The 24532-nt window shown below is 49.6% G+C and overlaps 2 protein-coding genes across 7 annotated transcripts; one reads left to right on the top strand and one right to left on the bottom strand.

The window, feature by feature from the left end:
- Positions 1-28: 28 nt before the first annotated feature.
- DDX55 (DEAD-box helicase 55) lies at positions 29-14129 on the top strand. The gene is made up of 14 exons (XM_043557386.1): positions 29-215; positions 2963-3013; positions 3108-3194; positions 4028-4119; positions 4199-4261; positions 6476-6625; positions 7149-7338; positions 8894-8976; positions 9710-9841; positions 10630-10722; positions 11348-11462; positions 11927-12095; positions 12908-13200; positions 13393-14129. The coding sequence occupies exons 1-14, from the start codon at positions 108-110 to the stop codon at positions 13567-13569; spliced, it is 1803 nt and encodes a 600-aa protein (XP_043413321.1). The 5' UTR covers positions 29-107; the 3' UTR covers positions 13570-14129.
- On the bottom strand, positions 1414-24504 carry EIF2B1 (eukaryotic translation initiation factor 2B subunit alpha). 6 transcript variants are annotated; one of them, XM_043557392.1, is made up of 10 exons: positions 24349-24502; positions 23208-23309; positions 21538-21674; positions 21323-21439; positions 19536-19648; positions 18683-18751; positions 17400-17475; positions 15996-16121; positions 15045-15255; positions 1414-1731 (listed from the first exon to the last, which is right to left on the bottom strand). In XM_043557392.1, exons 1-9 carry the CDS (start codon positions 24359-24361, stop codon positions 15091-15093), a joined length of 918 nt encoding a protein of 305 aa, XP_043413327.1. In that variant the 5' UTR covers positions 24362-24502; the 3' UTR covers positions 1414-1731; positions 15045-15090. The 6 variants fall into 6 exon arrangements, with proteins under 6 accessions (XP_043413327.1, XP_043413325.1, XP_043413326.1 ...); XM_043557390.1 differs by lacking the exon at positions 1414-1731 and adding an exon at positions 8838-9140; XM_043557391.1 differs by lacking the exon at positions 1414-1731 and adding an exon at positions 14230-14866 and having other exon boundaries at positions 24349-24504.
- Between the last annotated feature and the right edge of the window lie 28 nt (positions 24505-24532).

The following is a 24532-nucleotide window of genomic DNA, read 5'->3' as shown; positions in this document are numbered from 1 at the left end:
GGAGTTCGGTTCCCGGCGGTCCCGAGGGCTTCCGGAAGCGGAAGTGCTCGCTGGCGGCGCCCAGGCGGCATCCCGGCGGCAGCGGCGGCGGCGGCCGGGCGCGCGCTATGGAGCACGTGACGGAGGGCTCCTGGGAGTCGCTGCCGATGCGGCTGCACCCGCGGGTGCTGGGTGCGCTGCGGGAGCTGGGCTTCCCGTACATGACGCCGGTGCAGGTACCCGGTGCTGCCGGGCGGAGAGGGGTCCTCCGTGTGCCGGGGGGCAGACGGGGAAAGGGAGGCTCTGAGCGGGCCAGGCCCCCCGGTAGTCGGACGCGGCCGGTGGGTGTGAGCTTTAGGTCTCGCGTCTTGGACCCGTCGCCCTTGCGGCGACAGGCGGTCCACACTCGGGGGCTGCCGAGCTGGTTAATGACCCTGGCAGGCAGGAGTGGCAGCGCACCTGTGCCAGGGCCCTACCCTCCTCCGTCCTTCGAGTGCCGGGGCCCAAGTGCCTGCTGCATCCCGGTCCCGCCCCCTCTAGCTGTGAGATCCGGGGCAGGTGACCTGATCTCTCTATGCTTTTGTGCTTTCTTTCCTTCTCTGTAAAACGAGGCAAGTAATTACCCGTCTCATACGGTCGTTGTGGGACTTAACACAGGACGGTGTCGGGCACATTATGGGAGCTCAGTAAATATTACCTGCCGTTGTTATTTTGTGGACTAAGTGAAGGGTCCTGGCCCAATTTATTTACTTACTCAAATATTTATTGAGGACGTACCATGTATCAGGTACTTTTCTAGGCTCTGGGGATTTTGCTGTGTTGTTCTCCTGTCATGGGCCTTATTTTCTTATGCAGGGGAGGGAGAAAGGAGTAGAAGAATAAAGGAATTTGAGTTGGTGGAAAGTGTTACTAAGGGACGAAAACACACTGATGTAACAGTGACAATAAAGTACAGGATAGGAGGAAAAGTGGAGTGTGAGAGAGGGCCTCTCTGAAGGTGTCACTGAGCAGATACCTGAATAATTGAGAAGGAGCTGGCTGTGGGGTGATTGGGGGCGGCAAGAGATGCAAATGCCCTGGGGCTAGACTTGGCCTGGGAGGTACAGAAAGAAGGCATTTGGCTGGGGCATCGGAAGTGCTGCAAGAGATGAGCAAAGCAGGGTCTACGTTGTGCAGGGTCTTGGAAGAGTCTGTATTACGTCTAAGTGCATAGGAAGCCATCCTAATGGGAAGCTAGGTAGGAAGGGAAGGGAGGTGACTGATGTGCAGGGAGTGGACCAAAGAGCAAAGAGGCCAGGGGGCCAGTGTCATGTGAGAGAGGATGGTGGCTCGGAGTAGAGAGGAAGCCGTGGATGTCGAGAAGTGAAATTTGAGATAGCTTTGGGTTTGTTGGACCAGATGTAGGGATGACAAAAGACAGGAATCTAGAAGGTGTCTGAGGGTTTTGTCTTCAGTAGCTCGGTGGATGGTGGTACCGTTTATTGAGATGAGGAGGGTTGGGAGAGGTAGCCCGTTTCTGAAGGAAATTGACGAGTTTTGTTTTGAAATACTGAGTTGAGCTGTCCATAAGATCCCCGGGAAAGATGTCAAGAAAGCTGGAGATAAAGCTTGGGAGTGCTGTGCACCCAGCCTTGGGAATGTAGACTCTGTCTCTGCCATCAGTGGTGATGATCAGGGTCTGTGCTAGTCAGTAGACGCATGTGGCTGTTGAACACTCGAAATACGGTGAGTCCAAACTGAGAGGTGCTCCAGCTGTAAAAAGTACAACGGATTTTGAAGACTTGGCATGAAAAATGAATGGAACGTATCTCATTAATTAATTTTTGAAATACTCATTACAGGGGTGCCTGGGTGCCTCACTCGGTTAAGTGTCTGACTCTTGATATCTGCTCAGGTCATGATCCCAGGGTTGGGGGGATTGAGCCCCAGGTCTGGCTCTGTGCTAGGTGTGGAGCCTGCTTGGGATTCTTTCTCCCCCCCCTCTGTCTTTCTGCCCCTCCCTCGCTCGTGCTCTCTCTCCCTGTCAAGATAAATTAAAAAAAAAAGGTAAAATATTCATTACATGTTGAAGTGACACTAGTTTGGATCTATTGGGTTACATAAAATATATTAGTAAAATTCATTTTACGTATTTCGTTTTGTGCCTACCAGAAAATTAAAAAACCGTGTATGTGGGTCGCATCATGTTTCTTCTGGACGTCAGTAGTCTAGAGCAGTTTCTCAGTCTCGGCACCACTGATATTTAGACTGGCTAATTCTTTGTTGTGGGGAACCGTCGTGGGGCTTGTCGGCTGTTTAACAGCCTCCCTGGCCTCTGCCTACAAGATGCCAGTAGCGCGCCCTCCTCTCTCTGGGTTTTGACAACCAGAAATGTCTCCAGGCATTGCCAAATGTTCCCCGAGGGCATAGGAATCATCCGGGTCGAGAACCCCTTTCACAGAGGTCATTAGAAAAGTCCTGTGTGTGCTGTGATGGGTAAGCTCAGGCCCTGGGGACCAGGAGTGGAGTCGTGGAGGGGATGACCTTCAAGCTGAGGCCGGGGCGGGCTTCGGGTTTGGCCACTGGTTGCTGAAACCACAGGACGAGGTTTCTCACAAAACCTAGAGGTTCTCTGTGGTGTTTCACATGAGAGGGTTTATTTGAACCGTTGTTGGTTTTTTGACTTGAGAGCCGGAAGGGACCCTGAAACTCAGTGTCTTCAAACCCTTCCTGGTCCAGAGAGGAAAGGAGGTGAGGCAGGGCTAGAATCCAGGACTCCCGAATCCCAGCTCCGCTTGCTGTCCCCTCCACGCCGTCTGTGTAGACGCCGCTGCTGTGTTGCCACTGAGCCAGCCCCGCTGGGGTGCCTGTGGGGACTCTGCTGAGAGCCTGCATCGTGGTGGGGTCCAGTGTGATGCCGGCCACCTGCTGGGTTCCTAGGGCTTTTGGCCACCTCCGTGGAGGCTGGCATTCTCTAACCGGTGCTTTGCATCTCTCTCTCCAGTCTGCAACCATCCCTCTGTTCATGAAAAATAAAGATGTCGCTGCAGAGGCGGTAAGTACCTCGTGCAAATGCAGCCCGCCCTCCCGTTTTCCCTCCAGAATGAACCGTGAGGAAAAGCCAACCAAATTTCCTCCCTCTTTGGCAGGTCACGGGTAGTGGCAAAACACTCGCTTTTGTCATTCCCGTCCTGGAGATTCTTCTGAGAAGGGAAGAGAAGTTAAAAAAGCATCAGGTGAGGATAGCCATGTGGCTGGTTTTTCACTCGGTCATCGTAGAGTTTACGGTTGCGAGAAGCTGGTCAGAAGGTTGAAGAGAAAGGAGATCTGTCTTCTTTATTTGCAGATTCTGGATTTGTGAATTTGCCTGCCTGTTAAGATTTATTTGTGGCTGCCCAAATCAGTACTTCACTGTTTTCTTGCTCATTCATGAATTTGTGCAGAGCAGCAAAAAATCTGCATCACGTGATGTGCAGGTTCCCAGCTGAGTCTGAGCGGGGCAACGCTCTGCCGCCTTGTTTCAGCTCTCAGACTATACAGAGATGTCTTTCTCCCAGTCTGTTTACTGCTGTGATTTTTGCATTTTTGCTGGTGATTTGAATGTTTAAGACGGCCTCAGGCGTGGCGCCGAAGCACTGTCGAGTGTTCCTGGGCACACGAAGGCTGGGATGGCCCTTCTGGAGAAAGTACCTGTGTTAGAGCAGCTTCCTTCAGGCACGAGTTCCAGTGCTGCTGGCTGTGAATTCAGTGTTGGTAAACCAACTATATCTTATTTGAGGTGTCTTTAAACAGAAACACGCATACAACCAGCTTATGTACTGATTGACAAAACACGACCATATAACCGTGCCTTTCCCCCAGGAGCAGCGTCTCAGTGTTTGCTAAGTCCGTGCTGTGAATGTTGTGAACTGACTGTAATTCAGAGCAGTAATTGACCGGATGCTGAAGAAGCCTGGGAAGTGCTGTTCCTCTGGGGACCCTGCTCTGTGAAGTGGAGGGTCCTGGCGTGTGTGTTCAGCTGTGTGACCCTGGGCACTGCTGATTGTGTCCTTTCCCCCCACCTGGGCAGGTGGGAGCCTTAATCATCACACCGACGCGAGAGCTGGCTATTCAGATAGACGAGGTCCTAGCGCATTTCACGAAGCCCTTCCCACAGTTCAGGTAAGTTGGATGCAGTGCCCCCGTCCGCCATGGGCGGTTATTTTGCCTGACCTGCTCAAAGACCTGTTTCTTGTTTTAGCCAGATTCTCTGGATCGGAGGCAGGAATCCTGGAGAAGATGTTGAAAGGTTTAAGGAGCAAGGGTAAGTTTGCTTGCTTCTGCTCCTTTTCTTGCTTGTTTTTGGCATTGAACCCAAGAGGAAGCCATGCATGGTCTGGGCCTAACTGGGAGCACTTCCGTCAGCAGCTCCCTCTCCCCCAAAAGTTTCATTCTTCGGGCCAACCTCCCATTTTGCCTGCTGGCTCCTTCCCATACGGCCCGGATGAGCCTTTCCCTTTCAGTGAGTCTTACCCCTGCAGAGGAGAAGCGAGGTCAGGGTATGGCCCCTACTCTCCCCAGGCCGGCTCTATGGGACGTCGGGCCCTTGTTCTTCTCACCGTGGGCTCTCTAAGTGGTGTCATCCCACCCTTGGTGGTCACTGACCTTGCCCTGAGCTCAGACCTGCAGCCTCTTCTCTGCCTGGCGTCTCCTGGGCATCTCCCAGCTGTTGCAAACGTGTCTGAAATGGGTACTTTTTATCCCCAAACCTGCACCTCACCTGGAGTTTCCCGGTCACCTGTCCCCCCTGTGCTTCTCCCATGGTCACCTGTCCCCCTTGTGCTTCTCCCACGGTCATCTGTCCCCCCACCCCCCCCATGCTTCTCCGAAGGTCTGGGAGTTGGCCTTGCTGCGTCACTGTCCCCTCCATCACCTCCCCCACCCGATAACCATCACCGGATCCTTTGCATTTTCTCTCCAGAGCACACATCTCTAACCCTTTGCTTTTCTCGCTCGCCACGTCTCCTGCTCTGATCTAAACCACCTTGTCTCCTGGGCTGTTGCAGTGCGTTTCTACTCTGTTTCTACTCTTGCCTTCTTATAATCCACTCTCCACAGAGCAACCGAAGTGGCCTTTTCAGTGCCTGTCTGATCATGTGACTCACTGAAAACTCTTTAATGGCTTCTGGCCCTTAGCAAGGATTCTAATGTTTGTAAGGGGCTTGCGAGGCCACCATTCTCCACTGCCACCGCCTTCCCATGCGCTTGCTGCTGCACAGACTCGGCTTTCTTCTAGGCCACTGCATGGGCCAGGCTCCCCGAGTCCCCAGGCAGGCTCTGGAGGTCAGCATTGCATCTGACAGTGCTGAGCACACACAGGTGTTTAATGAACAGATGAATGTTTGAGTACGTGGTGGCCATCAGCCCTTTGAATTTTTTTCAGTCCCACCATGAATAAGGTTTATAATGAGCAGTGGTAGGTTTTGTGGCCAATTTGTTCGAGAATCTTAATGACGAGGAACTGCTTCTGTCGAGCTATACCACGAGATGGTTTTCAATAGGGGTCACAAAGTCAAGTTCCTGCAGGGGTCAGAGGATAATATCAGTGTGTGAAAGGGTTGGGGTGGGGATTGGTAGGAACTGCCCAGTACACGCTTGAGTACTCATCTCTAGCTGATAGTTGCCTTGCAGGAATCTGGGCTCAGTATTACCAGATTTTGAATTAAAAAAACACAACAATGTGGAATTCCAGATTCTTACGTGTTGGCTCCAGACTTTGTTAACCAATGGCATGTAATTCACATTAAAAACAACAACAAACTTCTTTGGGTGCCTGGCTGGCTTAGTTGGTGGGGCCTGCAACTCTTGATCTTAGGGTTGTGGGTTCGAACTCCCATGTTGGGTGTAGATATTACTTAAAAATAAAATCTTAAAAAAAAACACACAAAAAACCAAAAAGACTTCTTGCAGGTCAGAAAGGTTGGGGCTGCATTTGGCCTTTCGTCTGAGGTTGTGATCTTTACATAAAATTCTAATTCTGTTAACATTCTCATTTTATAGATGAGTTAGCTGAGGCTGAAAGTGGTTGAATAACTTGTTTTAGGTAAAGGGTCAGCAGACCTTTTATGTAAAGGAACAGAGGGTAAATATTTTAGGTTTGTGGACCACAGGGTTTGTCACAAGTATTCAGCTCCACTCTTGTAGTGTGAAAGCCACCAGAGACAATACGTGAAGGGATAGGCACGGCTGTGTGCCAGTGAGGCGTCACAAAAACAGGTACAGGCCCGATGTGGCCGATGGGCTGGCCTCTGCTGACCCCGCCCCGGGTCTTGGCTCTGAACCTGATCTGCCTCCCTCACTGCCTCCCTCACGGCCCCAAGCTTTGCTGCTCTGAGCCCTGTCCTTCCTCTCAGGGCCTCACCTCCCTTCCCTGGGACTTCCACGACTTCTGACGGGGGGGTATATAATGCTTGGGATTTGGGATCACAGATATTCCCAAGATCCAGAGAGTGTGGTAACCATTACTGTGTTTTCAAAGTGGGAACATCATTGTGGCCACTCCAGGCCGTTTGGAGGACATGTTCCGGAGGAAGGCAGAGGGCTTGGATTTGGCCAGCTGTGTGAGGTCCCTCGACGTCCTGGTGTTGGATGAGGCAGACAGACTTCTCGACATGGGGTTTGAGGCAAGGTACCGGACTGTGGGCTTTGGTGGCTTCGGGCGATACTGGGCGAAAAGGAGAGCAAATTGGAATTCCTTTACCGCCCTGTGACTGCCTTTATCGGCCTCCTCTGAATTTCAGATTATTAGGTGGTTTGATCCTTCAGAGTCTACCACACAGCTTAAATTCCAGTTCCACTTAAGATGCATTTTCCTTCGTGATTTCTTGCATGTCTTTTAAACAGCATTTTTGGGATATAATTCATCTGTTATACAGTTCACCTATTTCAGATGTACGATTTAATGGTTTTTAGTCTCAAAAGTTTTGTCTTTGTTCTCTCCTTTTAACTGCTCCACTTGATAGCAGTATAATTATGTGTTCGTATTGGAGAAAACTTGAAAAAAGTGAGAGTATAGTCTCATCCCCTGGTAATGTCTACTGTGAACACTGTAATGCTTTCTCTTCCTGTCTTAAAATATGTTTAGTGTTATAAAGTCGTATTTGTTAATTATGCTGATAAATGAGGGGTTGAGTTTGAGCCCTCTTTTTTAGCATAAATACCATCCTGGAGTTTTTGCCAAAGCAGAGGAGAACAGGCCTTTTCTCCGCCACTCAGACACAGGAGGTGGAGAGCCTGGTGAGAGCGGGGCTCCGGAACCCCGTGCGGATCTCGGTGAAGGAGAAGGGCGTGGCGGCCAGCAGCACCCAGAAAACTCCTTCCCGCCTGAAGAACTACTACATGGTGCGCACTGGGCGTTCTCCTTACTGATTCCTGCAGTTCAGTCCTAATGCTGCCTGGGGTCTAAGGTACATCGTGGCACTGCCTCTAGGGCAACTGCCTGGAAGGTGGGGTTGAAATCAGGCAGGCTCACCAGGTGGGGGGGGGTGATCCTCACTGCTGACGTTTCTGGGCCGGGCTGGTAAAGTCAGGAGGCCGGCCTTTCCCAGGCAGAGGGCGTGGTCCGTAGGTTCTGTGGCGTGCGGTCAGGATGGGCGCCAGGGCAAGGCCGTCCAGTTGCACATCTCGGCTTTGCCCTCACTCGCGAAACTAGATGCCCTTACCGTACCAAGGAGGCTACAGCGCTACCCACGTCACAGGTGGTGGTAAGGATGGACTTATTATTAGTACAGATGAAGGTTATTCGGCCAGTGCTCAGTACAAGTACCTATCAAGAAACGGTAGCTTTGGGCACCCACTGTGGCTGGCGCTGCATTCTGCTAGCTCGTATTCACTTCCGTGGCTGCATGTAGAGGTACCTGAGTGTGTGAGGAGAAGCGCCACACTGAGGATTTGGTTTTCATAAAAATAGGGGGGAGGCATACAGACGGGTTTAAATGTCTCTAATTTAGGGGCCTGAATGGAGCGCTCGGAGTCTGTCTCCATGGTGGTCTTTCCAATTTTGTACATTCCTTCTGGAAACCTGTGTTCATCTTAGAGCCGTGATTTCTGAATGCGGGGATATATCAGAATCTCTTGGGGGCTCTTAAATAATAGGGATTCTTACGTCCAGTCCTAGACCCACTGAATCTGTATGCTGTGCCCAAGAATCTGCACTAACAAAAATCTACCCTGAGGGCACTTGAGTGGCTCAGTCAGTTAAGCGTCTGACTCTTGATTTTGGCTCAGGTCATGATCGCACGGGGTCCTTGCGCTGAAAGCACAGAACCTGCTTGGGATTCTCTTTCTTCATGTCTTTCTGCCCCTCCCCCGCTCACACTCACTGTGTCTGTCTGTCTCTCTCAAAATAAGTAAACACTAAAAAAACACTGTACCCTAAAGGGGTACCTGGCTGGCTCCGTTGGTAGAGTGTGCAGCTCTTGATCTTGGGGTTATGAGTTAAAGCCACATTGTTGGGCGTAGAGCTTACTTAAAAAAAAAATCTTCTCTGGAGATGGTCTTATAGCTGGTGTGATCCCTGTCTGTATGCTGGGATTTGGGGACAATTGCATTAAAAGATTTTTTTAAGTAATCCCTACACCCAACGTGGGGCTTCAACTCACAACCCTGAGATCAAGAGTCGCATGCTGTACCCACTGAGCCAGCCAGGTGCCCCTGGGGATGATTGCGTTAGATGACTGTGTCTCTCAGTTACACGGCTTTGTGACATATGTGTCAGCACATACTGATATCTATTCTGAGCTCGGTAGGCTGATTAATATACTGATAGAAGTGTGTTCTATTCATGGAGGATATCAAGAGTCCTTAACACTTAAGGCTGAAACTGGAAATAGCTATGGAGGTTATTATTGTCAATAAATTTGTTTTTATTTTATTGGTTTTCCTTCTTATTTTGCAGGTATGTAAGGCAGATGAGAAATTTAACCAGCTGGTATATTTTCTTCGAAATCATAAGCAGGAAAAGCACCTGATTTTCTTCAGGTAATCCTTCTGGATGCTGTGGTGGGAGAATCTGGGGCTCAGTCACATCCAGAATACTTAGGTACATGTAGCTCTAAGGTTTGGAATTCTCTCAGGAATGTTTTTGGCCGCAAATAGCTGAAAACCCAACTTTTGTGGCTCGAACAGGAGGCATTATTTTTCTCCTGTAGAGAGAAGTCCAGAGGTTAGGCAGGTCCCGACACTGGGTTAGATCTCTGGAGTGTCGAGGTCAGTGTTTCTGCAACTGTCCTGGCCTTTTGTTCTGTCTGTCCGTCACTGTCCTGTCCGCTGTCCTGTGTGCACTGAAAGCGGATAGAGGAGGAAAGGCAGAGGAAGGTGGAAGGGTATCCTTCACATCCAAGCTTTCTTAGAATCCCCTCCTCCCTAGCTGACTCGGGCTTTCATTTTACGGGCCGAAGGTGTGCCCCTCGGCAGCCGCTCACCTCGAGGCAGGGGAACTGAGTGTGCAGCTGTCCCAGCCTCGTCGTAGAGGGCGGGGAGGGAGGAGGTGGCTGCTGGGACTGGCGTTGGAGCGGCCAGCTCAGGGTCTGCCACGGTGGGGTTTGTTTCGGTGTCAGAACTCCAGAGGGTTTCGGATTTAGAGCTCAATGTGGATGATGCCGGTAGCCATTCTCCCAAAAGGGATTGGGTCATCGCCGCCGCGTCTGTGCTTGCCGCCTCCCTCCCGGCCCCGGGTGGTCGACGACGCTGAGCCCGGTCTCCCCTCTCGCAGCACCTGCGCCTGTGTGGAATACTATGGAAAGGCCCTGGAATCCCTGGTGAAGGGTGTGAAGATTATGTGCATTCACGGGAAGATGAAACATAAGCGCAACAAGATCTTCATGGAGTTCCGCAAATTGCAAAGGTGGGTTAGCTGCCGCGGAGGTCACCCTCGGCTGGGGCTGTTCTCTTGGCCTGGGATCCTCTTTTCTGCCCTGTGTAGCCCAGGGCCCCTGTCCTCGTCCTGACCCGTCATGCTGTGCTGCACTGACCTCCTTAGGTATCACGAGCTTGCCCGTGAGGTGTCTTAAGCTCTGTAAGAACAGGGACCTGAGTGTTGTGTGCCCTCCTGGATTCCCCGGTATATGGCCCGGCACCCGGCCATGGGGTTTTCATAACTTGTGCAGGTGGAGAGCAGATGGGAGCTATTCACTGAAGCCTCGTGGGTTGTCCTTGGGTGACTGCATGGGGGACACTCTCATCTCTTGGTGACCGTAATTGACTCTGTGTGTATAAGTAACATTTTGCTGCTTTTCTTAACCATTGAGCCTCCTGGCTGGTTTTTGTTTTTTTCCCGGTTGTGTTGTTAACAGCACTCTTCTAGGCAGAGAAAGAGAACGGACTGTTGCACTTCAGGATTACACTCAGCAGGTTTTTCTTTTCAAATAAAAGTATGCTAATCAAAAATCCCTTCACTGTCTCCTTCCTCCCTCCCTCCCTCCCTCCCTCCCTCCCTCCCTCCCTCCCTCCTGTTTTGGTTGGGAATTTGTGAATTCCTAGATATTCTTAGGAGGAAGAAAAAGTCAAAATGTTGTTACCAAATGCTTCTGTGAGAGATTCGGGACCCTGTGTGTTACTGTCCCTGTCATCATCAAGGCCAGTACAGACTGATGGTGATCTCCTTACTCAGAACAGTGTTTTCTCATTTTCTAGTGGGATTTTAGTGTGCACAGATGTCATGGCCCGAGGAATAGATATTCCTGAAGTAAACTGGGTTTTGCAGTACGACCCTCCCAGCAGCGCAAGGTACAGTGTGACAGAATGTTACCCTCTCTGGGGAATCGGGCCCCACGGATCCCGAGGAAGATACACATAACGATGTTCATCAGAATGTTGTTTTAAATAGCAAAAATGGGCAAACAGGTGAACCGTCACTGGCATGTCAAATAGTGATGCCATATTATGCAGCATTTCAGGTTATTTTCACATACTTTTTAAAAGTTCTCACATGAATGGACGTGATAGAATGTTTAAAGGAAAATAATACTTAACACTGCATGTGAAAGTTTGTTTTTCTCCCAAACATAGAAAAATGCGGGTGAACAGAACTCCTGAGCCATAATAGTTGTTACCTCTTGGTGGAAGGCTTACATAAGGCCTCTGTTCTCTTCTCTACTTTTGCCTCCCAGTTTTCTACTAGGACTGTATCATCAGCTGGGCATAAGTGCAACAGTTTTCTAGTTCACAGAAATCCTGTCCTTACAGGATCCTTACAGAATCCTGTCTGGTTTGTAGTCTGTTTAACTGCCAGCTCTGGTATTTCTGACACTGGCGAGGGGTAGGGTTGGGACTGAGCCGTGGGGTCTGGCGGCCCTGCGCCTGCACCCTGCCGTTCTCACTTGGTGATCACGTTCCCATCCTGTGTTCACAGTGCTTTTGTGCATCGCTGTGGCCGCACAGCCCGCATCGGCCACGGTGGCAGTGCGCTCGTGTTCCTCCTTCCCATGGAAGAGTCGTACGTCAGTTTCCTTGAAATTAACCAAAAAGTAAGCGGTCTTTTTCCATATACAATGCCCAGTGACAGTGACGGGATGGATACCTAGTAAACTTCTTTTTGGGCACGTGGTCTGGAACTTAGCTTAGGGGTTGCATGCTCACAGGGGCAAGCCTGGTGACGTGAGTGCAGGGACCTGGCTGGCTGAAAGGCTGTGGGGCGGCACCAGCCCCCGGTAGGATGGCAGACACTGCTCGGCTCCAGCTGAGTGTCAGTACTTGGGAACACAGACCTCGTGTTGGATGCTCTCCACCAGAAATCAGGATTGTTATGTAAAATCGATTTTAAAATTTTCTTTACAAAATTTCAGACCAAATAAAACACTTGGGAATTGGGGCTTCTAGGCCTCTGATTAAGGATTACCATGAATTGTTTTGCCTCTGGCTTTATTGGCACTGGCTCTGATGGGTGTGAGGGGATCCCAGCCAGAGGAGGTGAGCATGTGTCTGTGTGCAGTGCCCCCTGCAGGAGATGCAACTCCAGAAAAACACAGGAGACCTCCTTCCAAAGCTCAAGTCCATGGCCCTGGCTGACAGAGCTGTGTTTGAAAAGGGCATGAAAGCCTTTGTGTCATACGTCCAGGCATATGCCAAGCACGAATGCGGCCTCATCTTCAGATTAAAGGGTAAGTTGGACTGCACTTAATTGTGTCTCCTTCAGCATTATTACAAATGTGATGGTCTCACAAGTATTACAAATGTAAAATTGCTTTGTTTTACACAAACCTTTAGGCATATACAGGGTTAATATTTTCTAAACATTTAAAAGGAAGTTTTCTGGGGTGCCTGGGTGGCTCAGTTGGTTAAACATCCGACTTTGGCTCAGGTCACGATCTTGCAGTTTTTGAGTTTGAGCCTGGCGTTGGGCTCTGTGCTAACAGCTCAGAGCCTGGAGCCTGCTTCAGATTCTGTGTTCCCTCTATCTCTGCCCCTCCCCCACTCGTGCTCTGTCTCTCAAAAATAAACATTGAAAAAAGTTAAAAAGAAACAAAAGGAAGTCTTCCTAGGGTTTGCTAGACAGAATAAACTGGCTGCTGAGTATTCCTTTCCGCTAAAACTGTAACTTTAATCCTAATTAAAATGGACCCCTTAGATCATTTGGATAGAAAACAGTTACATTGGGGGTGCCTTGGGTGGCTCAGTTGGTTAAGCATTTGACTTCAGCTCAGGTCATGATCTTGTGGTGCACGAGTTCAAGCCCCATGTTGGGCTCTGTGCTAAGAGCTCAGAGCCTGGAACCTGCTTCAGATTCTGTGTCTCCCTCTCTCTGCCCCTCCCCTGCTTGTGCTCTGCCTCTCTCTTTCAAAAATAAATAAAAACATTAAAAAAAAAACCCCAAAAAACTAAACCAGTTGCATTGTTAGGCATCTTCCTTGGGTTGGTGCTTATAATCAATCCTATTTTGGGTGTGCTAACTCTGATATTTTGGTTTAATTAGATCTTGATTTTGCTAGTCTTGCTCGAGGGTTTGCCCTGCTGAGGATGCCCAAGATGCCAGAACTGAGAGGAAAGCAGTTTCCAGATTTTGTGCCTGCAGATGTTAATACAGACACCATTCCATTCAAAGATAAAATCAGAGAGAAGCAAAGGCAGAAGCTACTAGAGCAACAGAGAAAAGAGAAAAGAGAAAATGAAGGGAGAAAAAAATTCATAAAAAATAAAGCTTGGTCAAAGCAGAAGGCCAAAAAGGAGAAGAAGAAGAAAATGAATGCAAAAAGGAAGAGGGAAGAGGTACGGTGTGTTTTCTTTCTCAAACACCCAGCTGAGAATTCTGAATGAATTTTATCAAAATAATGTCTTTTAGTGGGAATTGTGTGCGGCTCCCCTATCCTTCTGTCCTGTTGTGAGTTGGGTGAGAGTGTGTTGTTGCTGGTGGGAACACGTTGCTGAGGAATTTGGTGGTTTGTTGGTCTCTATACTTAGGGTTCTGATATCGAAGACGAGGACATGGAGGAACTTCTTAATGACACGAGGCTCTTGAGAAAGTTTAAGAAAGGCAAGATTACTGAAGAAGAGTTTGAGAAGGGGTTGTTGGCGAGCGGCAAGAGAACAGTCACCACAGCAGACGTGGGGATCCCCGCCTGGGAACCTGACTGCTGACACCGGCTTTGGGGAGCGTGGGAGAGTGCGGGGAATGCGGCCAGCGGGCCCGGCACGGCTCACATCTGCTTTCGCTACGTGTCGGAACTTCACATCCAAGAAAGCTGTTCAGACTTGGGGGGCGGGGGGTTTTACACTCGTGGATATTGTATTAAAACCACACCGGCCTTTAGGTGTAATGGAAGAGCATAACTGTCGGAGTGTAAATAACAGACGTCAATATTTTGATGGGTCACCTATAAATTAAAGCTCATTTTTCTGTGGCTATTTTATACTTAACTTTCTAACAAAGATACTGAGGTAGACTTGATTTTTGGCTTTTTAAGGTTCCTTAGTGTTTTCAGGCGTCTGAGCTTCCTGGGTGTCCTTTCCCCTGGACTTTCGTTATCTCTTTCAGGGGCTGTACAAAACACCGGCATGGGGTTGCTGATGTTGCTGGGGTTCGTTTCAAAGAATAGTCCTCACCGCTGTTTTACGGGGGAGTATCTGAAAAACTAAAGAAGCAAATCCTAATCTGGGAAAAAACATATGCCTCGTGTTGAATAAATTATTTCCTTCCATCTGACTGTCTTGGGTGTGTGACTGAAGCTGCAGAGGCCTCACCAAGATGGCCAGGACCTTTGGGCGTCGGGTAGCTCTCAGTACTGATGCAACACCGTCTCAAAACCCTTCATAGAATTTATTTGAAAAGATGCTCGATTTGTCCCCAAGTACAATTTTAAAAAGCTGTTCAGGCACAAACAACATCTAAAGGAGATTCACATCTTTCACAGATGCAGAATTTCAGCTTATAAACGTTCTGGAAGGTCTTCATACGTGATGAGCCATATAGGATGCTCCTGCTAAATGCCGTTTCTGCCTTCCTTGGGTTCTCTTGCTGGTTTCCATTCTGTCTGCCCCCAGACCGATGAGGGGATGGCAGTCCCTGGCTCGTGTTCACCGCTGGAAGCCTGATGAGAACTGAACATGGTTTCTAGCCTTTCTCACGAGGCGCAGTACGTAATGTGTGTCCCGGGCAGCTATTAGTTCCTGAAGGGGCGCCTGGCTGCACAGGAAGGCCTGCATCTCTTTGATGCTTGTAGCAAATCAGTCTGGAGTGCAGGGAAGAAGGGAGGTGGGCTTGGGCAGGTCTTTCACTGGGTAAGTAGCCAGTAATCTAATTTGTGTTTCTGGAAAGTGCCTGGAAACCACGAGCGCAATTCAGGTTGGGTTTACGGGAACTATGAACACATTTTAGATGGGGCTGAAATGAATAAAGAATTCTTGAAGTTTTAGGTCTTTAGTCTGTAAGTCTTCACTAAAAAAAAAAAAATTCAGTTTTAGGGGTGCCTGGCAGGCTCAGTTGGTGGGGCACACCACTCCTGGTCTTGGAGTTGTGAGTTTGAGCCCCACATTGGGTGTAGAGATTACTTAAACATAAAATCTTAAAAACTTAGTTTCTGCCCGACTCACCAAGGGGTCAAGAGGCTACTCACCCCGCCCCAAGTGCCTCAGCTGCGCCAGCAGGGAAGGGTCCAGCGGTTACAGATACAACTTGATGAGCTCGTCGCTGACCGCTGAGGGTGTCAACACCCCCAGGTCTGTAAAGAGCAGTGTTATCAAGGAAGGAGACGTGTAGTCCACCCACGGGTGCTCCTCTTTGAGATCCTGTTCGGTCTGCACAGACTTCAGGGTATCTGCCTTATACTGAGGAGAGAGAAAGCGTGCGGGTTGGTTTCCCCCACGAGGGGCTCAGAACCGGCGTGGGCGTGGCCGACCAGCCAGTGCGCTACCGTCTGAAAGAGCGCGCCGAAAACACGAGAAGCCGGCTGCGCAGCGCCCTGGTGAGGAGGGCAGAGTTGCAGGGGTGAGCCAGGGGGGGCGGCCTACTGGCCGCCAGCCTCATCTAACGAAAACCCAAACCGCGTCTGCCCTCACTGGGGTGCTGGCTTCATTTCTCGAAACCTCTCGAGATAACAAGTCACGCCGCTTACACAGACCTTACTTTGTGCCCAGCACGTGCTGAGCTTTTCTCCTGGGTCACCTCCCAACTGTCGTCATGCTGCCAGATGGCACTTGCACCTCGTTTCACAGGTAACTGAAGTTCAGGGCGGAAAACGGGAGCATGTGCCCCAGGTCACGTGGTTGTAAGTGGAGACAGGAGCCGAGCCGGGACTCAGCCATCCGCTCTCCCTGCCTCCTTACAGCCCCTTCACGTGTGTCAGAGAGACCGAGAGACAGAAATTCTGGGGACAAACGGATCTGTCTGACTCTGAGTTCAACCAACAACTGATCTTTGCATCCGAGGTGTTGGAGAATGTGACGGGAGGACAGTAGCTTACGGAAACACTCTTACAGTGCTTTTTCCCCAAAGGTTTCAGCTTAGACTCAGATACCCCTTCAAATAGGTAAAAACAACAACAACAACAGCAACAACAAACTCTTGCCTTAAACTTATCTGGGACATCTTGCTGGTTTAGTGGGAAGAGCCGTACAAACTTGAAACTTTCTGCAACCACATAAAAAGGCTTGTTCTGTGCTTTGGCGCACACGGCCATCTGGTTGGTTCCAATCTGGAGAGTCAGAGAAAACGTAGAAGGATGAGATGTTATGGCACATTTGGAGGGTGTGTGATATGTTACATAATGCATGTGATTCTGGCTTTGGAATTAAAGATCTTTTAAACAAAGATGACCGCATAGGGGCCCGTGAGCGGCTCCGTCGGCCGAGTGTCCGACTTTGGCGCAGGTCACGATCTCATGCTTTGTGGGTTCGAGCCCCGTGTAGGGCTCTCTGCTGTCAGTGCAGAGCCTGCCTCAGATCCTCTGTCCCCCTCTCTCTATCCCCCTCCCCGACTCGTGCACGCTCTCTCTCAAAAATAAATGTTAAAAGAAAGAAAAAGACGACAACACAGACAGGTCTCCACAGATGCACAAAGAGTCAGACGCACGCCCCAAAGATGCTCAAGGTCTTCGGTCCTTAGGCAAACACAAGTCAAAACCACCATAAGATGCTACTTCACGCCCACTGGGGCGGCTAGAATAAAAAACAAAACACAAGTGTTGGCAAGGACGGAGAGAAGCCGGAATCCTTGCACGTTGCCGAGGAGAAGGCGAAATGGCGCGGCTGCCGTGAAGAGTCTGGTGGGTCCTCGAGAAGCTGAACGTAGAATTACCGTATGACCCAGAAATTCCATCGTAGGTATGTACTGGAGGGGACTGAAAACAGGAACTCAAACGGATGATTGTGCCCCCGCGTTCGTAGTGACATTATTCCCAAGAGCTGAAACGTAGAGACAACTCAAGTGGACGTGAACAGGCGGATAAGCAAACGTGGTCTGCGCACGCGACGGGACGTTACGCAGCCGTGAAGGACGACGAAGCGCTGACACCTGCTACAATACAGACGCTTGGAAAACATCACGCCAAGTGAGGCCACGCCTCCAAGCCGTACGCGTGAAACCTTTATGTCCCATATGTTTCAACACACAGCACGTGGAACAAATGATGAAATCCTTCCATGGTAAGCAACCGATAGAGAAATGTTACCACCACACTACACCGATGTCCAATATGCCCAATTAGAAAACAAGCAGCCAAACCCAATTCCAATTAAAACATGTTCCGAGAAAAGATGAACTGCATTCTCATGGTTTACAAAGATCAAAGACAGGTGACCAAACTCTGGCCGCTCCAGTGGCCCCGGGGGACAGGGACACCGTCTGATGCAATGGTCGTCTGCAGGCTAAACAGGATTGGATGAGGGAACCATAACACCCGATGCCGCCAGCAGGTAGGCTGGCGACCTCTCCAAGCCCAGAGCAAGGAACCGTGGAGAAGCAATGTTCTCACCTTGTTAATGATGCCCCCGTTTTCAACAACCCCTTCAGCGCCAACTATGACAAGATCCACTTTCTCCATGATGTAGCTGAAGAAATTAAAAAAAGAAAAAATTGCTCTATTTTCTTGGCTGCTGTTAGCATCACCACCTACCGACATTAATATTCCATTTTCAGCTCACTAAGCCCCTCTCAAAACAACTTTCTTCAGAAGAGCACCTCGCCCGAGACACACCCTTGGCACTCTTACTAGGTCTGCCACCACGGGGCGTGGAAACCCGCCGTGATCACACCCCCACAGTAAAACGTGCACAGCATGCTGCCACCCAGCGCACATACACATATGGGTGCGGTAACTGACCCAGGACTGATTCTCACTACGTGTGCGCCACTCGATTTTCCGATCTAATTCAATACGAACAAAACCACAATTTAAAAATCTGTGGTGGTCTGAAATTGGAAGAAAAGGCTATGTAGTTCAAGAATCTTTCTGGGGCGCCTGGGTGGCTCGCTCGGTTAAGCCTCAGTCTTCAGCTCAGGTCATGATCTCACGGCTCGGGAGTTCGAGCCCCACGTCGGGGACAGCGCAGAGCCTGGAGCCTGCTTCCGATTCTGGGTCTCCCTCTCTCTCTCTGCCCCTCCCCTGCCTGCATTCTCTCTCTCAAAAAGAAAGAAACGTTAAAAAAAATGTTTTTTAAATGAAAAAAAAAATTTATAAAAAAAAAAACCTTTCAGGTAGGGTGAAGGTCAATTTATCTTTGACGATGAACAATTATGTACAGTTCTTCAAAATGCTTACTTTGAACGCATTCTTAATTGCCTTAACCATCTGCCTTATGTGTTTTCTTTCCAAGAGATCATCCGTCCTGTTTTCTTTTGTGAGGTACCCTGTCAGTTCTCGGAATGTGTCCTTAGTTTTAAAAGTGAAGTTGCACGGGTAAGTCAGAGAAGCCCCGAGGGCCACTGAGGACAGCCTACGCCTGCTGAAGAGGGAGCACTGATTACGTGTGCTGGCCTTGACCCAACCTTTGCACCTTGTTCTTAAGGTGCGCCCTAAGACTACATAAGCGACTCCCACTCTCCACAACTTTCTACAGCTCTGTCTTCTGCATGTACTATCAAGACTTTATCACGAGCTTGCTGGTCTCATGAATTCAGAATTCAATTCAGAAGCGGCACATTGCCCAATGCAGTTTTATGAATGGGACGCAAACCTTCAATCAGGAAACCCTGCTCCAAGCCAACCCCGAGGGTGGGTGAGGAAAAGTAACTGTGGCCAGGAAGACAGGAACTTACCCAACAGCAGCATCTAGGACCACAGTGACAGGGACGTTGAGGTGGCAGAGAGCTTTGGCCATTTTCTTACTGGAAAATGACATTTTGAGAACATTAGAGAGTCCAAGAAAGTCCCATAGTGCGTACAATGAATCACTTAATTTGGACGACATATCACATTGGCTTGAAACGCTGCTCATATTCACGGATTAAGGGGCACATCCCAAGATTCTGGACTAAGGAAACAAGAATTTGGGTTCTTTAGAAGAAAGTATGTTTTAGGAAAACTACATTCTTGGGGACTCTGAGTAGGAGATACAAATGCAGAAAAAAGGACTAAGTTTTTCCTTTAATTATCTTCTGGGGAGAGATGTGAATCATCTACTCCTTGACACAAATCTTTCCGCAGACGTATTTGGTTGCTGTTCCTTTGATCTGACTACTAAATAAAAACCCTGGATCCCATACCGTGGCCGACTGCGATTACACAGGATTTTTCCTCAGGGACAGGAAAAGGCACAGCCAAAGGCAATGCTGACTATCTGGCAAACGGGTGGGGGGGGGGGGGGCGTGTTCTGTGTCTTCCCACACGGGTGCGAATCCTCAGTTTGCTCTTTAAAGTGACTGCTAGGGGCCCATCGATGGCTCAGTTGTTAAACATTCAACTCTTGACTTCGGCTCAGGTCACGATCTCACAGTTCATGAGTCTGAGCCCTCTGTCAGGCTTTGTGCTCACGGTGTGGAGCCTGCTTGGGATTTTCTCTCTCTCCCTCCCTCCCTTCTCTCTCAAAATAAATAAATAAACACTAAAAAAAAAAAAAAAAAAAAAAAAAAAAAGACTGCTCGGCACATAACCAAATGGAACGATACTTGCCCTGATAAGTCAGGCTGTGACTCTGTAATGTACACCTTGAAACGCTTCTTAGCCGCCACTGCTGCCTCCAAAACTCTCAGGACCACTCTGGAGTAGGCGTGAGTTAATATTCGCTGTGGACCGAGAAAGCTCTGTCAAAAGGGCAAGCTTTGCCGTGATCACCCACGCTCTCTGCCCCTCTAAATGCACGTTCCGGGCACCCCGAGGCTTCCCTGTACCCTTTCCCACAAGTCAAATGTAGGTGGAGAGGAGATCTTTGATGGCACATGTATCGTGGGCCCTCTCTTCCCACAGCAAGTGCGGGAGGGTGGAGCCTCCGCGTGGTGTGGCTCACAAGACACAAGTCTTTCTATCTGAACGCTCTGTTAGGTTCCTTTGGGCCGGTTTTCCCATTTCTAAGACTCGGTTTGCACACTCAGGCCCGCAGGCACCAGGCAGGTCGCATGAAGACATGCTCGGGTGGGGCCAGCGGCAAAGAGGAGAGACCAAGCTCCAACGGAGTCACAATGGGCCTCCTGTTGCCAGATCATCGATTTTTCTTGAAAATCCAGGACTTAAGCGTTGGCTAATTTTTTTTAGTTTATAGATACTACTCGGGGTAAACACAACCCATTTGTGGACCGGATACAATGTACAGACGCTCGCTTAACTGTGTTCTAGGCAACAGACCACACGGTTCTGTATACGCGAAAGGGGTGGATATAGCGCCGTAGCTCTTTTCCGGGCCTCCTGAGAGCCTGTAAGAAATACAGCTTCTCAGCCCCCCAAGACCTACTGAATCGGAATCTGCATTAAGATCCCCAGGTGGTTCATCCGCAAGGTGAAATGTGGGCAGCTCTGCTCTGAATTTAGTCTAAATCAGCACGGGTGCAGGTGGGTATCACACCTTCCAACACACCAGAGCAAACGAAACCTGCCCAATACTGAGCGCGGGGGGCAGTCTGGCGGGAGGAGAAGGCCTCAGCGAGAGGCGGTCGTCATCTTGCCTCCACTCGAGCAAAAGTGGCTTTGTTTGCAACCGGCGTTTGTATAAGCCCTACGCGCTGCTATTACATCGTTTACTGAATAACACACTTCAAAGGTTGGGAAGGGGATAATAAAACCGAGGACAAGATTTCAGAGTCAAAATGCAAGTAAATGATTTTATGGTCCGTGGAGGCTTGGCTGGCAGAAGAGGGACGCCGTGGGAGAGACGTCATCCAAGTTTTACTGCCCCTTTGCCGGGGCCTGGCTTAACCTGCAGCTCCTGTCCTCGCTCAACCTGTACTTGGCAGCTCTGTGTCTCTGAAACGGCACTGGAAACGAACGCACGGACATTATCGCAAGCTAGTGCTAACCTTCACCTTCACCTTCACATCAGGATGACCCGGTGCCAAGAGCTGTTATGTGCGGGCTGAATTTTGATTTAGTACACATCCAGTAATGAAAATGCTTCTGTGGTGAGACATCCTATTAAAATCAGAGAATCATCCGTGCTCTCCCGGGGTTTTTCTCCACCTGCTTGACGGGACAGCCTCTGTAACCACATTTACACACTTGTGTAGTGCTTGCTGTGTGCCAGGCAGAGTACGGAGTCCTTAGACCATCTCAGTACCTCCTCCCACAACAGCCTGATGAGGTAGGTGCTGTTACTACCTTTATGTACCATGAGAAAACTGCAGCACAGAGAGGTTAAGTAACGTGTCCAAGGTGAGACAGCAAGTAAGTGGCACGGACGGATGTTACCCCGGGAGTCTAACTCCAAGATCCTTGCTCCCAATTACCACACACCCCGGAAATCTACTCACCGCCCCATCTTTGATGAAAGTATGGCACAGATCTGCAATTTTATTTCTCGATAGGGATATTCTCCTGAGAAAAAGTTCTCCCCGCTCAATCATGATCTTTTTACATTTAGAGTAATCCTAGGAAAAAAGGAGCAGAATGAGGGGAAGGGCAAGATCCAGGAGAGTATTTGCAGCCAAACAAAGGAGAAAGGTAACCCAAGGAGGGCCGTGCTTACCGAGTATTCCAAGGAGGTGAGGCTAATAAAGCGTAGGAAGAGCTCCCCGCCTGAGGACACGGCCACAGAGGAGTCCACGCCACACAGGGTTTCTATGGCACTGGTGAGGTTTGCTCTCAGGCCCTGGATGGTCTCCCCTGGATTGATCACACGAGGAAGGCGATGTTCGTTTAAGTATCACGGCCCCTTGGTGTGTCTGTGATTCATTCACTTATTCAACCAGTGTTTCCCGAACGCATCCCGTATGCTAGAGACACATCAGTGAGCAGATGGACAGGGTCCCTGCTCTGATGGGACTCCCTCTCTAGTGGAAGAGGCAGACGGTAAACAAACACACGAAGAAACACACAAGTTACAGACCCAACAAGGACAGAGAAGAGCAGAATGATGAGAAAGGTGGGGCTACTTTGGAAAGAGCTAAAAGGGATGGCCCCTGGAATGGAGGCCATTGAAACTGAGACCTGAGTACGAAAAGATCCAGCCACATAAAGAGCCAGTAGGAAAGGTTACAGGTGCGGACTCTAACCACAAAGACCCTGAGATGGGGACAAACTTGACAGGACAGAGAGAGGCCGCCGGGGCCGAAGCACAGTCTAGTGAGGGATGGCCCGGAAGGAAAGTAAGCAGAAGTGGCAGATGAGGTGTGCGAGGCGGTTCAGGCAGGGCTTAGGTGTTTGCGTGTTACTGCAGGTACAACGGGAAGACTCCAGAGATCATCTTAGACACATGTCTCTAGGCCAGCCCTTCACACGCAAGAAGGCACTTTATTGTTGTTGTTACTTTGCTTATACGAGATATCATGCTATACCAAGAAACTTACATGTAGGATGCCTGAATTAGGTGATCACAATGAGTGACACTCATACTAAAATTTATCCTGTAGCATTCTTTGTAGCAACTGCACAAATTCTGGCACATGACAGAAACTCAATAAACACTTATAAAGCTGAGCTATTGCTATAATTTAAGCTTCATGGTTGACTTGTTACAACATGGTCACTCTTGGAGAGCCTGGGTGGTTCAGTGAAGCGTCTGATTTCGGCTTATGTCATGATCTCAGAGTTCGTGGGTTCAAGCCCCGCATTGGGCTCCACGCTGGTGGTGTAGCATCTGCTTGGGCTTTTCTCTCCTCCCTCTGCTCCCACCCCCTTTCAAAATAAATAAGTATATTAGAAACAAACAAACAAAAAACATGGTCACTCTTGATTCAAAGTTCATCTCACTTCTGAAAGGGGACCCATTTAATGATGACTGGGGGGCTCTCTCCAGGTTAAAAGGAAGACTGAGGGGAGCCTGGGTGGCTCAGTCAGTTAAGTGTCCGACTTTGGCTCAGGTCATGATCTCAAGCCTCATGAGTTTGAGCCCCGCATCGGGCTCTGTGCTGACAGCTTGGAGCCTGGAACTTGCTTCAGATTTTGTGTCTCCCTCTCTCTCTGCCCCTCCCCCCCTCCCCCACTCTCCTCTCTCTCTCTCTCTCTCTCTCTCTCTCAAAATAAATAAACGTTAAAAACAAAACAAAACAAAACAAAATGAAGACTGAAATTAAGGAGACGCTGAGCTTGGAGCTGCATCACCTTATGAAGGCCACACACATTTTCACTTTCTACCCTTCTAACAGTCATTAGAAGACTTTCCCAACACCCAAAGTGTTCGAATCCGACCCTCTTCACCTTTATCTCTCTTCAAGAATTCCAGCAAAGTCCGGATGGCGGCTACTGCTGAGGCCATGTCAGGATCTTCCTTCATCTGGGACTTAAAATATTCAATTAGCTCTGGGAAGGGACAAAAAAAGCAATTCATCAAACTCATTTAGCAGGATGTAAGAGCAGAGAGGTTTTCACTTAGAAGCAAACTAATTTTAAAAATACTTTCTTTTCAGAATGTTTGGCTTCAGGGGCATTATAAATGTTGACCGGAATACACTTTAGTATTTACAGGCTCTCCTTCTCGTCTTGAGAAAGCTATCCGTTCATAATGGTATAAAATTGAAGCACCACCAAATGATAGTGGAAGGTCATCCACCCTCTTAACCTGGACTCCACATCGTGGGAGAATCCCAGAGTCAACCTCTCCAGACAGTCTATGCTAATTCAAGCCTGTTCACCTGCTTACATATATACATGTACATGTAGAGGTCCATCCCCCTCTTATTTTCTTAAATGATAAGTATCATACATGTTAGTTTCCTCTTGTACCTCACTTAGTAAAACACCTTGATAACCACTAGACCTGCACATCAAATATGCCTTTCAAAAAAATTCCAGGGGCGCCTGGTGGCTCAGTGGGTGAAGCGTGGGACTTCCGCTCCGGTCATGATCTCGCTGTGAGTTCCAGCCCTGCACCCGGCTCTGTGCTGACAGCTCAGAGCCTGGAGCCTGCTTCGGATTCTGTGTGTCCCTCTCTCTCTGCCCCTCCCCTGCTCACGCTCTGTCTCTCTCTCAAGAAAATAAATAAACATTAAAAAAAATTCCAGTACTAGATCCAATAAAGCAGGGAATCTTACTCATATTTTACATATGAAGAAATCAAGACTGGGGAGACCTGCACCCCTGGCCCAAGTGTCCCTTTTTCGGAGGAGGGCACTGGAAACTGTTGGGAGAGGAAGGCCTGGGATACCCTGGGGACCCAGCCCCTGGATACAGGGGCAGCGAGAGTGATTGAGTTGCCACTAGAAGCAGCGCCTCCAGACGAGCAGCCTGAGCTTGGAAAGGGACTTCTCGCAGAGCGCAGCCCGGGCGTGCGAGGTGGAGGGACCCCGGCGTGGCTCCGCTTTAAGCCCAGCAGGCCCCGGCCCTGCCCGTCTCGACTTACCCTTGTCGTCCATGGTGCCCTCCGAACCGCGGAGCCCGAGGGGACCGGGGCCGCCCGCGCTGCGGGGAAGCGTCCCCCGACCCGTGTGGCTCGCAGCCGCAGACACGGTCAGCACGCAGCCCGACTCCACACTCCACTTCCGGCGCCTTGGGGGGCGGGGCCGTGGGTACGGCGCGAGGCCTGG

This window comes from Prionailurus bengalensis, chromosome D3, assembly GCF_016509475.1.
Source record: "Prionailurus bengalensis isolate Pbe53 chromosome D3, Fcat_Pben_1.1_paternal_pri, whole genome shotgun sequence".
NCBI lineage: Eukaryota > Metazoa > Chordata > Mammalia > Carnivora > Felidae > Prionailurus > Prionailurus bengalensis.
Note: the sequence above shows the minus strand (reverse complement) of the source record. Positions and strands in the feature narration are given on the sequence as shown.

Bases quoted from the DNA above. Each gene is read 5' to 3' on its own strand.
- DDX55 (XM_043557386.1), top strand. From the start codon at position 108: ATGGAGCACGTGACGGAGGGCTCCTGGGAGTCGCTGCCGATGCGGCTG. The intron at 8,977-9,709 runs GTAATCCTTCTG...CCCCTCTCGCAG, and splicing joins AAGCACCTGATTTTCTTCAG to CACCTGCGCCTGTGTGGAAT. The intron at 9,842-10,629 runs GTGGGTTAGCTG...CTCATTTTCTAG, and splicing joins GAGTTCCGCAAATTGCAAAG to TGGGATTTTAGTGTGCACAG.
- EIF2B1 (XM_043557391.1), bottom strand. The intron at 21,675-23,207 runs GTGAAGAGGGTC...TGATCAATCCAG, and splicing joins ATTCTTGAAGAGAGATAAAG to GGGAGACCATCCAGGGCCTG. The intron at 17,476-18,682 runs GTAAGTTCCTGT...TAATTTCTTCAG, and splicing joins GTCCTAGATGCTGCTGTTGG to CTACATCATGGAGAAAGTGG.